Below are 15,573 nucleotides of genomic sequence, written 5' to 3'. Positions count from 1 at the left end.
AAGAATGGGATTATTTTTCCCATGACACTACTTTTTATGAATGAGAGTTCTTTTGAGCATCACAGGTATTGTGTAGAACAAAAGAAGTGCCATTTCCGCTGGAAAATACTAGCGTAGTAATTAACAGGAATACTTAAACAATAGCGTGTCCCACAATTAACCATTGATGTGCCTCAAGCGTCGACATGATCAATCGCCGGCAATCTTGCACAAATACCTCATTTAATCTGTTTTTTGTGATCTTTTGTGAATCAACAACCCATCAGGTACGTAGATATTTCATTATTCTACTGAAATTTAAGCTTATTACAAATAAGTTTTATTGCAATATCCTAATCGAAGTGCTTTTTTATTACGAGGTTACTAAATTTAACCATTCAATCATGACGTCACGTGAAGCGTCTTGAATACAATTTAGTCTTAAATCGTAAAGTTAATCAATTTTAAAGCCTGTTACTAAACAAAAAGTTTATATTTCTAAAACAATTATGTTGATGTAATAGTAGACGTGTGTAGGGATTTAAAATAATTAATTTGTTTTTATTTTGAGAAGTAAATTGGATTGGGCGTTGAGGCGCTCCATGGGACCCCGTGTTGGTGTTTTCCATGCATAAATTATGGCGTCACATGTAGCGTCTGATGCGAGTTCAGGATTTAAGTTTTCTGTATTCATGGAAAGTTTCAATTAAGATTAAATGATTTTAATATATGTAATAAACTATTTTCATAATCATTTTAAATGAACATTTTTTTTGTTGACATCTTTCATTTTATATTTTTTGTAATTTTACTTTACATCGTTTGGGGCGTTTCAGTGGACACTACTCCGTTTCTTTACAAATGGTGTCCTAGTTTGCGTCTGTTAAGTCCAAATAGATTTTAGTGATATTTTGTTAGTCAGATAATATTAGCTACATCTAAAAGAAATAAAGCGGTACTGTTTAAGAAATATTAAATAATTAAAATTTACTTATTACTGTAAATAAGATTTAGAACTATTTGATCTTTCGTTTGAGGCGCATCTCGGACACTTGTCTTTAAAACTTTAAAGAGCTAAACTCTAGATCTAGAAATATAGACTGACTAGACCTCTAGACCTAAATCTAGATTTACTCTAGATCTAGATCTAATTATGTAATTCATTATCCAGATTTACTCTAGATCTAGGCCTAGATCTAATTATGTAATTCATTATATTATAGCTAGATTTACTCTTGACCTAGACCTATAGTAGAGTACAAGAGTCTAGAATAGTCTAGTCATCTAGATCTAATTCAATATCTAGATTTAGATCTAAACTAGATTATTAGATTAGAAATCATTAGATCTTTTATGAATCTAGACTAGTGACTCTAGACTAGATCATTAATGACTTAATTTAGAATCTAATTTTAGATTTAATAATAGAGTATATTTTTCTTTAAATTGACAAGTATCTAGAAAATTATCTAGATCTGTATTATAGACCTATTCTATATTAAAATGTAGATTGTATCTAAAACAAAGTTTGGTTTAACCTGCACTTAATTTCCATTGTATTGTTTATACAGTATATTCCATTATATTGTATTCAGTTCTTTCAGTCTACCACTACCACTGAATGATTATAACTTAAGTTAATATAATTAACAGTACTAGTCCTATACTATTGATTAAGTCTATCCCTATCAAGCAATTATGGGCATTACTAGACTAGATTTAAATAATGCATCAATATATAATATATGTTTATGAAATTTATTAGTAGGCCTATATATAATAGATCTATTTATTTAGATACTTATACATTTTTATAAATTACAGATTTCAGTAATGGAGTATCTGTTAGAGTTTCAAGGCTTCTACAAGCCAAGAATGACTCTAAATTTACAAGCATCAAAGCCTGAGTCTTTAACACGTGTTGCTGTTTTAGAGCGAAGAGAAAAGGAAAGGTTGAGAAAAGCTGCATACAGGGCCTAGTTAAGCCCACATGAAAAAGCTTGGATAAACAGAAAACGCAAAGAAAGAAAACAGCAAGCTAATAGTCCACTTAATGTCATCTCAGCAGAGGTTGGTGAATCACTAGGTACTGGATTCCAGACTCCAGTGGCAAAAAGAATGGCTGTTTCAAGGGTTTTGATGAAATTGCCTAGGTCACCCAAGAAATATGCTGCAGTTTTGATGGTCTCACACAAATATGCTCCCCAAGAAAAAGTAAAGCTGTCCATGACATACGCTTTCTGCGCCTACCTGAGAGAAAAAAGCTCATCTTTCTAAACAACATTAAAGAAAGTATCAAAACCTAACTACACTCCACCAGCAAACAAAAAAAGTCTAGTGCTCATAGACAAGTACTCTGCAGTATCCTTAGTAAGTTCAACAAACTCAGAGGTTGTGCTACTCATTTCTAACATTTTGGTCTTCCAAGAAGTTTTATGTCCAAGTGCGAATCAGAACAAATTGCAAGAAACAAAACGAAGTGATTGCATTGCACAAAATGCCTTGGAAACAATATTCATTTTTTACAGTAGAGAGGATGTCTCAAGAACTGATCCCTCTCAATTATCTGTTAGTGCTCAAACAGGAAAACGTTTCATGCAAAAGATACTTAACATAAGATGCAGTCTTGCTTATGTGAGTTCTGTTTGAAGATTTTTCTTTATATAGAGGGCTTTAATAAATTTCTGATAAAAAAAGGACAGAGAGCTGACATTAAAAAATCCAGCTTCATCACTCAACTTAACTCTATGCCCAAGAACTAATGCCAAATGTTTTCATAAGCTGCAGTGCATTGAAAGATCATGTAGCAACTGTGGTGTGGATTTAATTAACAAGTATTGAGCCTTTAAAAAATTGCACGGATGATTTAGCAGAGTGGAGTATAGTATATGGTCAAAGATGACGGATGAGTATGTTCAGAGTGATGGTACACTGCGAAAGGTAACAAAGTGGCGACCAGTAAATAAAGAAGGATCTTTCAATGACACTATTGCTTACAGAAATAGAAGCTGTTTCTGCTTTCCATGCAGAAATTCATATGGCAGTCAGTGCCTGCATGATGAAATATGTGGATCCTGGAAGGTGTTCAAACTTCAGAAACAAAATGGTAAGTACTTGTATTTATTTATTTTTAAATAGCACTTTACAATTATCTGAGAAAAATTATTCATTTTTAAAATTACCTAATTGATTTCTAAATGAAATTGTTTCTTTTTCTTCAGTAGTGCAATCTCAGTCAAATCTTGAAGACTCTTTGGATGTCAGTCCCATATGCTCAAATTCAAAGGTAAAGAGCTTTTACATATAAACATTTTAAAAATTTTCATTGAATCTTATGTTACCTGTATTGTATAAGTTGTTTTTTAATAATATACCATGCTAAATAATTTTAGTCTCATTTTAGAAATTAAGTATTTCAGCCCCATGTTGTTGTTTTTTCAGGCCCAAACAAATTCCTTCACTAATCAAAAGTACATTGTAAATAGCTGTGTGATTGTCAAGTATGGGGAAATATTCTCTCCAGGTATAATTTTTTGCACTGTGTACCTTTTAATTTCAATAAACAAGTTCAAAGTATGTTTTAGATTGAAGTATTAACTTTCAACATTGCTGGTAATTTTTTCTAACAGGAGTTGTGATAGAAGTCCTGGATGATCAGCGCAGAAATAATTTTTTTAAAAGGCACAGAAATAAAAAAATATATTTGTATATCCAGAAGTGCAGGACATACAGTTAGTGTATGCAGATATGATTGTTACTGAATTGATGTTGATACCAAATGGCAATAGTTTGAGAGTGGAATGTTTTGATTTCTGAATTTCTCAAATAAAATTTGTGTACAGTTTTATGCCTTTTCTTTTCTTTTTCTTTTTTTTTTCAAACCTTTTTCTGTGTGTTAAAACTAACAAGAGATTCTTCTTCTTCTAGCCAGCTTTATTGCTGCTGAGCTGTGAGCTCTTTTGCAGACTGTGCCAAGGAAAAAAAGTGTGCTGTTTTCTTCAGCTGTTCAGCACTGCCGTACAGGGTGTTGTTATGTTGGGCTGTAGTGGAAGTAGGGTCTGCCTAAGGTGGATTAGGGAGGGGCATTCAAAGAGGATATGGTTTATGGTTTCAAAGGGGTGGGCGCAATGTCTGCAAAGGGGTAGTTGTGTGGAGTTTATTTTGTTCAGGTGGTAATTTAATAGTGGTGTGTGTCCTGTTCTTAGTTGGAAGATTGTAGATTGTTCTTTGCGGGGGAGGAAGTTAATACTGTCTAGTTTGTTAGGCGTAGTCATTTCTCTGTACATGGCTCTGCCTGTGTTTCCTGATGCCCATTGGTTGAGCCACTCCTCTTTGTGATTGTTGACTAACATTGATTTTAGGGTGAGGTAGTTAACAGGTTTATCTGGTTGTTCCATAGATGAACCTGCATTTGATAGCAAATCTGCCTTTTCATTTCTCATGATGCCAATGTGTCCAGGGATCCACTGTAGTGTAATATTGATATTTAATTTTGATATCATCTGGTGGATTATCACAATGAGTGTTGTCAACTCTCTTGGGCTGTTTGAGGTGCTGCTGTTAAATGCTTGCAGAGTAGATTGGGAGTCTGTAAAGACAACAATATCTGATGGTGGTTGCACGCCTTCATATAATTTGTTTTCCACTGTCTGGAGTGCTATGGTAATTGCCTCAATTTCGGCTTGGAAGTTTGAGCAGTAATCACCACAGGGTGCGCTTATCTCAAAGTGTTTATTTTTAGGGAAGACCAGGAAGGCACCAAGACCAGCACTGATGGTAGCTTTGAAAGCCGATCCATCTGTATAAATATGGATAGCTGTTTTTTGATAGCTTTCGATTGTTTCAAGCTTGCCTACTTTGAGCTCCAGTGGATTTGATTCTTTTGTTAAGGTGTTATTTAGTAAATGTGTTTTGATGGTTGGTTGTTTGTAGTTTAGTCCGGGTGTAATGTTTGAAAACCTGGTAATTTTTTCTCTGTTATTGGGTAGGTGGTGTTTTAGGGCTAGTTCGTCAGTAAGTTGGATCAGAGTCCTTTGCTTTTTTTGGTTGTTTTTCCTATTTCTCTGTGTTAGTAATTTATTTGGATGATCGTCCTCCAACCTTCTGTATCTCTCAATAGCTTCTAATGCTGCTCTGTTGCGCCTTAACTTAAGAGGTTCAATATTGGAGTCTATTTCACAGGCTGCTGTGGGAGTAGTTCTCATACCTCCACTAATTAACTGCAAGGCTTGGTTTTGGATTGTATCTAATGATGATTGATAGGTTTTGTTGGCAGCTACTTGTATGGAGAGACAGTTATCCATTACAGATCTGACATATCCAGTGTATAACTGTCTTAAGGTTTTCTTTTCAGCTCCCCAGGATGTTCCTGCTAGGTGTTTTATTATGTTTAATCTTTGTGATGCCTTTTCTTTTAAATCTGCAATAAAGTGTTTTAGAGACAGTCTTTGGTCTAGTTTTACACCAAGATATGTTGGATTTTCTTCTTTATTTATTGGCTGAGAGTCTATTTTTAGGATGTAGTTTCTTTTTGCTGTTTTGTTGCTGTGGCTAAAGATTGAATAAAATGACTTTTCTTTGTTTATTTCCATTTTCCATAATTTTGAATATGTGGAGATAGTTGTGAGGGCTCTATTTAGTTTGGATCTAGTCAGCACTGGATATTTCTCTGTAGTCCAAATTAAAAGGACGTCTGCATAAAGTGCCTTATTGACCGAAATGAGGTCCGGGGGGTCATTCATGAAGATTAGAAAGAGAGTGCAGCTAAGGGCTGAACCTTGTGGTAGTCCTTCTTCCAAACTTTTTTTTACTAGAGATGGCACCTTCGAATCGGGTTTGGATGGTTCTTTTAAGAATGCCCTGATCCAGCTGTACATTTTTCCATGGATGCCCATTTTTTTCATCTTCAAAAATATACCTTTTCTCCACACTCTATCATAGGCTTGCTGCAAATCTATAAATACTGCTGTAGTGTGCTTGTTTTCATGAAACCCTTCTACTGTGTCCTGGATAAAATGAAAGAGGTGGTCTTCTGTTCTACTTGCTTTCTTGAAGCCAGCTTGTGCATTGTGGAGTGAGCAAGTACTTTCTAGCCACCAATAAAGTCGGTTATTGATCATTTTTTCTGCCATTTTGCCATTGTTGGATGTTAGAGATATTGGTCTATAACTTTTTGGGTCTCCAGGTGGTTTATTTTTCTTTAAAATGGGTATTATGTTTGCGGTTCTCCATTCCTGTGGTATGTCTCCAGTTTTCCATGTATGGTTGATAAAGTTAAGTATACAGTTTTGGGCCTGTGGTCCTAATCCCCGAATCATTTCATTTGTTATTTTATCGGGTCCAGGGGATTTTCTTGTCTTGAGGCTTTTTAGGGCAGTATTGAGCTCATGTAGAGTGAAGGGAGTGTCAAAGATCTGACAGTTGACTGTTGGAGCTTTTTCTTCTTTCTTTAAGATATTACTGAAGGCCTGGTCCAGTTGTTTTCTTGGCTTTGACTTGTTAATGCTGGCAAAATATTTATTGAAGGTTTCAGCCTTTTAAAGGTTTTCTGTTATAATGTTATCAGTGCCTTTTATAGGTTGGGGGTTTGTTATTTGTTTCTTTCCTGCTAGCCGGTGCAGAAGGGTCCAGGCCTTTTGACCATCCTTGTTTAGATCTAGTTGTTCGCATGTTGTGGTCCACTTTTTCTTTTTTTCTGTTTTGTATCTTATAAGCCCTGTCAATTTGTTGTACGTTGTCTTGTTCTCTCTAGTAGGTTTTTTTTTCTATAGTCTTCCTGGCCATGTTTCTTTCTTTTACTAATTTATCTAATTCAGGTGTCCAAAAAGGTTTGTATTTTTTAACGTGGCCTCGAGGGATGTATTTTTTTGATGCTTGTAAGATGTTCGAGACTATAGTTGTGTAGGTTGAATTGACGTCTGTCTCAATTATACTTGATAGTCTTGTGTCTATTTCTTGTGAAAAAGCTGCCCAGTTAGCTTTTTTATAGTTCCATCTAGTTGTTTTGTTGGATTGGTATCTACCTGGCGTTCCAATATTGAGGAGTATAGGCCTGTGGTCACTACCTATGTCTTCAAGTACTGTTATTTTAGAAGAGTCGGTAATGTCTGTAGAGATAAAAGTTAGGTCAGGTCTGCTAGTTGTGTTGTGTGCTCTGTGGAGGAAAGTTGGAGGTGTAGTTTTGTTTTGCAGAAGGTGTAGGTTAGAGGCATTTGTTACATCCTCTTTTTCTTTGCCACGCTTGTTGTAGTGTGGGTAGCCTAGGGAAGGTGTGTGTGCATTGAAGTCGCCAGCTATTATTGTCCTTGTGTAGTGTGGTAGTTGTATGTCTATTTCTGCTGTTGATGATGGTGGGCAATAGTAGTTGTTGATGGTGTACTTTGTTCCTCCTCTCCAAAGAAGTATTTCCTGCGTGTCGATGTCTGTATGTATTGTTCTGTATTTGTTTTACTGTAGCTTGTGTGTCGTTTCTTATGAGGGTCATAATTCCCTGGCATTTGGTGCAAAGGCATCTGTACTGTGTGTAGCCTGTGATGTTTATTTTTTTCTTGGGCAGTAGTGTTTCTTGCTATAGCGCTATGTGTATATCATGCTTCTTGAGTATGTGTTGGAGTTCTGTTGTCTTGTTTTGTAGGCCTAAGATGTTGAGTTGCAAAAGGTTTAGGTGTTTGCTGCTAGTCTGTTTTTTATTTCCAGTAGCTGACTTATCACAGGCAGTCCTGGAAGAAACTGCCATGCGCAGACCTTTTACGAGGCGACGTCTGAGCTCGTATGGATTTTCGTTAAATTCCTTGGCATTTAATGTAGGCTGGGTGTTTCCTCAGGCTTTTTTTTAAATATATAAATATATAGTCCCCGCATTTTAAGGGAGTTTTCGGTCTTGGCAATTTTCTCCAATACTGACACAAAAGGAAACATCTAGGTCTGAAGACTGTAACCGGAATATCCATGGGACAAGGTGGGGTTGGCCAATGGTCCATTCTCCGCCATCCATAGAGCTCTCCAAATGGAACTTTTCTGCAGTAGAAAGCTTAAAGTGGACTGTGCCCTGGGTATGCTCTGTGGAATCATCACATCCTGGATCCAGGCCCCTTCACGATATCACATTCACCAGGTTTAGAAAAAAACACTTCATGATGGGTTTATGTCTAGTATTAGAATGTAGTGAGACAAGGACCTCCGTCTGGTGTAGTGCAATCCAGACCTCTGTCAAAAAGCACCTAGAGGGGGGGAAGGTCCACTATTATTCACTTAGTGAAATGCAAGTGGAAAAGGCAGTGGGGTTATTTATTTCTCTTGGTCATTTCCAAGCCCCGATACCCACACGGGGGAGTATTGCCACAGAGTGGAGGTTTGGAGTCAGAGTTTTCCTTCTCCTAGATGGGTTGCGTTATTTAGGCTGACATTCCCCATCAACACGAAGCTAAACTGGTTTTGAGGCGCCAGTGTTCCGCCTTTCATCCCTTCTCCTGTCAGTTTGTAAGAACAGGTTCCGCCAGATTTTTTAGAAAATCACACGTGAAGGCCAGGAGCTGGATTTGATTGTCAGAGGCATTTAGAGACGCAAGCCATAGGAGCATTTCTTGGAAAGTGGGTGCTTATCCCCACTTTCACCCCCGGCATTGACAGTCCTTTGGAACCCCTAACAAGAGATATAAAATATATATTTGTCAATAATTTAAAATAATAATGATCATTCACTTGTGCACAGATAAGACAAAAATGTACACTTATAAACATTATTTAAATAAATGGTGTCCCATGAAGCACCCGCGACATTTTGTGAAATTAAAGCAGCATTTTTACAAATGGGTACTTTATGACTAGAATAGTGAACTTAATAATAAGTCTAATGGATCACTTTAGTGCAAAAATAAAATAATTTCTATATTCTCACAGAATATCTTTTAAAAAAAACAAACAAAAAAACTTTAACTTGTAGTGTCACAGGTGCTACGGTGTCCCAATTTTTGAATTGAGCTAAAATCCACTTTTTCTATGCAAAAGCATAATTTTTTTGTATCTAAAGACTAATAACAATAAAGACAGTTATATTATGCTAAAATACAATGAATTTATCAATTGGTAGTTGTTAAATTATCAAGTGGTGTCCCGGTGATGCACCTGTGACGCAAAAGGGGGTACCCCTTGAATAGACTGCTGTCAAAATCTACATCTTGCAATTCATTTTCTATTGATAAATTCTTAAAGTGAACTGGTTGAAGAAGTGAATACAGTTGAAATGAAACCAAAAACTTCAACTTTAATTTTTAGCATATAATGTGACACTTTTTGGCACCAGTACTGGAGAAACACTCATATACATGATATAGTATTATAAAGTAGTAATTAGTATATAGATCTAGCTAGTATATTGTATAGATCTAATACTCATTATATATATTCTAGATCTAGATTATTCTAGATCTAGCTTGACTAGAGTCTATTCAGTATTCTAGATCTACTATGATCTACTCTAGACAGTCTAGACATCTAGTATTCAAGTCTAAGAATAAGAATTTCATAGTATAGATAAGATTAAGAAGGACTTAAATTATAAGAAAGTCTGAGTGTAGAGAGAGTGTATAGATTATAGATCTAGATCTAGAATATAAATTATAAGAAAGTCTGAGTGTAGAGAGAGTGTATAGATTATAGATCTAGATCTAGAATATATATTAATTATTAAGTTTAAATATATATTTAATATATTTTATAGAATTTTAGATCTAGATTCTAGATCTATCTTTTAGGACTAGACTGTCACTAGACATTATGATTCTAGAATTTAGAATCTAGGCTTTTATTTATAATTATATACTATTTTACTATAGATCTAGAACTTGCTCAAAAGTGATAGATTTAGTTTTAGTTATTAGTAAATGCGAAATCATTCTTACTTATGCCTATGACTTTACTGTAACTGTAAATTTAGTGATTTTACCATACACTTATTAAGTCCACTGTGACTTTAAGATCTAGAATCTAAATCCAGCTCATAAATCTGAACCCTAAAAGTACTAAAACTCATAGATCTAGATATCTACTTTTATTTTTATCTAAGTCTATTCCCTTCACACTATTGGGTTCTAAAATCACTAAGGCGTGACTAAGGCTAAGGTACATCTTAAGACGTTAAGACAAAGAATCTATCTAAGACTAAGTTTTAGTATATTTTAAGTATATCTATATTTATATATTTTAGATGAGTAGATCTTATTTAAACTTATTATTATTATTAATGCTGTTTACTTGCTGTTAGAATCTGGTAGATCTACGATAGTAGAAACTTTAGAAGAGCGACTATTAAAATTTTAAAAATGTATTATATATATATTTTAGATCTTAAATGTAGAGATAATTATTACAGAATTAAATACAGTGATAATGGCAACTGCTGGTAATGACAAGGAAGTAACAAAATTGTCAAAAGGATTACTTGACCCTAAAGAATTCCAAGAAGTTATTGGCTCTATCCAAAATCCACAAAACGAACAAGAAAGAAAAAAAATTCGTGAAAATTACAGGATATTTCAAGATGAACTTCAAGGTAGATATTCATTGAATGTAGTTCTACCTACACTTCTTTTAGATTTTAGTTCTACATTATTTCATTACATTGCTATGACTCTCTAATTGGCTCTCCCTGCTAACAGTAGTGAACATGACACAACTAACTTGATTCAAGAACAACTCAGGTTCCAAATAGCGTGATACTTTATTGCCTTACTGGCAGCCTAATACTGTACAATGGACAATACAAAATATCTAACAGCTGTACTGTACTGAACTGTACTGCTGAACTTGTATTAGACTCTTTATCTTGTCTTGAACTCTCTTTCTTGTCTTGAACTCCACTTGACTCAAGGTACTAGACTGTCTTGCCTCTCTCTCTCTCTTTAGATAGGGACCTAGAAGGCCATCTTGACAATCACAAAAGTGCCACTGACTTGTCACCAGGTCCTTTCTAGACAATTACATGACCATATTAGGAGAGTTCACACCAATTTATTCCCGAAGGGCAGTTACTGGTCATAGTTGACAGCTTGCAATATGTGGGTTTGTGTCACATGTGTTGGCCAGTTATACACAGCACTACCCCTATCCACTTCAGCAGTTTATTTATAACAACTCCCTCTTAGATATGTCCTTCCCGGACAAAGTTGTAATGTACTAGTTTAGAGAGTAGGTTAGTTTTGTTAGATAAATATATTGTGTATAGTTTTAGCGACGGTAAAAGTAATGACGTAGTAAGACAGACTAATGACGTAGTAGACTTAGGCGAACAAGAGACCAACATGGCGTTATGTTAGAAGTAGGCTGTTTTGAATAGTAATTGAATAGTAGTTAGTTATAGCGACGTTTTAGAAAGACTGGACGGATTTCCCAGTGGTTAATAAAGTATCATTTTATAGAACTGAATGTTGTTATCAAGTATATCTATTTTGTAATGTTCTGTGGCTAATGTTAAAGTAATAATTGCACAACATGAAGTCAGATTAGATTAGCCCACAACATTATTTTGGCGACCCCGAGGCCAGAACGAACGCCACGCCATTATTTTGACGACCCAGTGAAGGGATCGAAGAACGCCAGAACATTGCCTGAAGTGTTCGTGGAACATTGAGAAGTCGACAGTTTTACTTCTCTGTCAAGTAAGTCATTCGTCGTGAAGACGACCTACAATATTTTGAGCGGCGCTCGTTATTAACTTTGCAAGGTCATCGAAGTTGACCGTTAGAATCACTTTGTCAGTTAGACAGTGATGTATAGAAGACGTCATTCTTCTAAAGTACTAGTCTAGATCCACTAGATCTACACACGAGTGATGGTATACCCTACTACCACACTGCGTGATCGTATGTTCAACCTGTGAGGTTGCGTATTCTGTTCATTAAAGAGAGAGTTGGACTTAGCCATTTTTTGTATCTCTCTTGAGTGAGACAGCACTACTAGCTTGTCTCAGTATTGACGTTTGCATACTGTTGTTCCTGACCTGAAGATAGTGGAAGTGAAACATTGAGCTGTTATTTGGAGCTTCATCTTTGTCGCCGTCAAGATTGTTTTGAGTCGTCGCAGACTACATTTTCGTCGTATACCTCACCACACCTGTGAGCTTGTTTTCATCGGGGACTGAGCAGCACCAGAGACATTATCGTCGAAGTATTTGTGAACTATTATTATCGTCGTCATCATTGAATCAGACGCCATATAAGGGATTCGTCGTAGAGGACATTGAACTATTACTTCCAGATTGACTGCACTCTTGCCACTTTAGAACTTATTCGTCGAAGAGGAACCTGAGCCGTTACTGCCTGCCTTGAGGAACTGTGGAACCGGAAGTTTGACTGAATCGATATCGTCACCTTCTGTGAACATTACACCTGTGTGTTTGGTGATTGCAACACTTTGCCAGGAGTTGATCTACACTTGAGCTGTGAACCAAAGCCTTCCAGATTGCCAGGACGGAGGAGCCTGAACTGACCACTGACCCTTGTGTGATACTTGTTGGCCGAAAGGGATTTCAATATAAAAGATAAGTTTATTTTTCCTTCTATTAGTGTGTTTAAAATAGATTCTATAGGACTCAGTGGCCACTTGCTAGTTTATTGCTACCAGGTTAAATCAGGGTGAACCGGGAGTGTTCTTAAAATTGGGTATTTACTAGCAAGGAGCCCACGTATACGTATAGTTGTAAACTTGTCTTGTATGTAAACGTGAATCATTTTATTATTTTTTTTTAAAGTCTCGTACCGTTTCAAAACTATTGTATCACTTTTGTCTCTAATCTTTCTATCAGACGAAAGTCTCATCTCTCATAGATGTATTTGGTGTATATATTTATTTCTTTATTCAATTAATTTTTTTTTGTGTGATAAATTTTACGTATTGATAAAGTAGGCTACATTTATTTAGTTTTATCTAGTAGTAATCTAGATCTAAGGTGAGTCTAGACAATTAGCAGTATACTATTGTCTGTGTAAGAAACCAGTGTTAAACTAAGTACCCTTGTCATATATAGAAATAGTGTTGTTGTCTAGGATTATAATAGTAACATAATAGCTACAGCTCCAGGAGATGATATGGAAACTTTTCGCCAGCAAATTATTGCTGAGGCTAGACAATTAGAACTTAAAGGAAAGGACCTAACTGGTTATGTGCAGCCAATGGTAACAATAGAGAGAGATAGAATAGACAAGATAAGGGAGAAAGAAAAAGATAGAGAAGCACAATTAATAAAAGAAGAAGCAGATAGAAAATTACAGTATGATTTAGAGAAATTGAGGTTAGATGCTGAATTGAAAAAACAAAACACAAATGATAGACCTACTGTTCAGAGTGAAAACATAAACAATAGTAATAGTACAAGTAATGGTAATAGCATGAATGAAAATAGGGATAATCAAAGTACTAATCATTGGCTGAAAAAGAAACTGCAGCCCTTTCAAGAAGATAAAGACAGTATTTCAGACTATTTAAAGCGTTTTGAGATCAAAATGAGCAGTTGTAACATAAGAGAAAATGAATGGTCTCAAATCTTACTTGATTTTGTTCAAGGTCAAGCATTAACTATTTGTCAGAACCATGATCATACCCTTCAGAATAGTTATGATATATTAAAGAAAGAGCTTCTTAATGCCTATGGTCATAATGCCAGTACATTTAGGAAAAAATATTTTGAAAATTTTCCTAGTAGTCAGATTGATCCTCAAACAACAGTAAATCTTGAAAAAGATTTTTTCAGTAAATGGATGTCATTTGAGCAAATAGATCAAAGCTATGAGGGACTTAAAAACTTTATTTTGATAGATAACTTTACTAACAAATGTGAATCTCAGTTACAGTCATTTATAAAAGAGAGAAAACCAAAAACTTTAGAGGACATAGTTATTATTATGAGAACTTACAGCAGTGCTTATCCTAATAATTCATTTTCAAATAAAGACAAGAAACACATTGATTTTGTAGGATATAGTAAAGAAACTAAGAGTAAAGATAGACATGAAAGCAGAAATGATAGAAATAGAGATAATACTGACTATAGAGAGATAATCTGTTTTAATTGTCAAGGTAGAGGACATATTGCAGCACACTGTAAACAAGTGAATTACAATAGATCAGAAAATAGGGACAGTTACAGAAAACAGAGTAGGAAAGTTGAGTTGAAAGAGAACAGAAATAACAAAAGTAGAGTGTATTTCACCAATGATAGGGATAGTAGAGAAAGTAGTGATAATGAAGAAGTAGAAGAGATGAACTATTGTTGGGGTGTAGAAGAAATAAATTTTGCAGAAGATGGAACTAACAGAGTGAGAGTACACTCTGGTTTTATCAATGGGAAACCTATGAGGTTTGTCAAAGATTCGGGATGCAGTACAGTTGGAATTAGGAGTAACTTAGTTAAACCAGATTGTTTATTAGGCTATGAGAAAAAAGTAAGGTTGATAGATGGCAGTATCAAGCGCTATCAAGCCTGTAAAGTTTTCTTAGAAACACCATTTTATACTGGTTATTGTAAAGGTTTAGCAATAGCAGGATTGACTCATGATTTGCTTTTATGCAATATACATGGACTAAAGGAACTGACTCAAAGAGAAATAGATAGCTGGAATAGAAGATATGAATACAAAATGAGACAAAGAAATTCTTATAGTAAAGTGAGAAGAAACATTATTTGTTTTAAATGTCAAAGAAAGGGACATATTGCTAGGCAATGCAGAAGTTGTGACTATTCAGATAGAAGATCTGACCATTATGAGTATGGCAGAAATTTTGATAGCAATGTCTATGATAGACAGTATCATAGAGGGAACCCTCAGAGAAGATGTAACTCTGATGAGTACCAGGGTACAAGGGACAATTGTAGGTCATATGGACCTTACCAAAGAAGAAATGTAGAAGCAGAATATAGTTGGAGAAAGTAAATTCTTGATGGTTTACTTATAAGTATATATAGATATATATACTAACATTGGTTTAATTGTATAGTGCATGAACATGTTGAGTTCTTTTAGATGGTAAATAAGTTGTATATGTTATGATATTTATTTGTATGCTATAGTATGGCACTCATAAGGCCGTGTTGATGAGAAAGGGAAATAATTTGAAGAGTTATAGTTTTAAAGGGAGATAATATATATTGAAAGCTTATTGGAAAGTAAGTATGAGCAGAAGTATTATATTTTCTTTGTGTGTATCATCACATCGATCATTTGTAAATTTTAGATTTCTGAGGAAATGGTAAGCGAAGGAAGAAATAAGCTTGAATCTATTGATGGGTTGGAAATTTAGGGATGCCTCAAGTATCACTGTTTAAACGTTGTAATAAGTTGTTAATTGATTTTTACTGTTTGTATCCATAATAGGAAAATGTCATGAAGTTGTGATGCTTCTTGATGCTCTTGAAGATGGACAGTGAGATGGTACTTGGCATCGTAAACAACGTTATTGTGATGTGATGAACTTTTATCTTGTACAACGTAGAGCTTGAACCGTGTACAGCGTAACTTCTGGTAACTACAACGTGAAGTTTTGTACTCATGGACTGTTACACTATGTGCAGAAAGGTCACCACTTTGAACTATGTGTCACATC

General features: G+C 35.2%; 1 protein-coding gene across 4 annotated transcripts in view; it reads left to right on the top strand.

Annotated features, from left to right (window-relative positions):
* Positions 1-15,573, top strand: part of LOC106051048 (non-structural maintenance of chromosomes element 4 homolog A-like) — a 32,276-nt gene that overhangs the window by 2,912 nt on the left and 13,791 nt on the right. For 2 of the 4 annotated variants that reach the window (XM_056043911.1, XM_056043920.1), the window contains exon 2: positions 10,349-10,528. In XM_056043911.1, the coding sequence (XP_055899886.1) occupies positions 10,366-10,528 (163 nt within the window). In that variant the 5' untranslated portion in view covers positions 10,349-10,365. Of the gene's footprint in view, positions 1-2,437; positions 3,086-3,200; positions 3,266-3,420; positions 3,503-10,348; positions 10,529-15,573 lie in introns of those variants that run through there. The other 2 variants (XR_008780127.1, XM_056043899.1) reach the window with 2 other exon arrangements.

This window comes from Biomphalaria glabrata, chromosome 1, assembly GCF_947242115.1.
Source record: "Biomphalaria glabrata chromosome 1, xgBioGlab47.1, whole genome shotgun sequence".
NCBI lineage: Eukaryota > Metazoa > Mollusca > Gastropoda > Planorbidae > Biomphalaria > Biomphalaria glabrata.
Note: the sequence above shows the minus strand (reverse complement) of the source record. Positions and strands in the feature narration are given on the sequence as shown.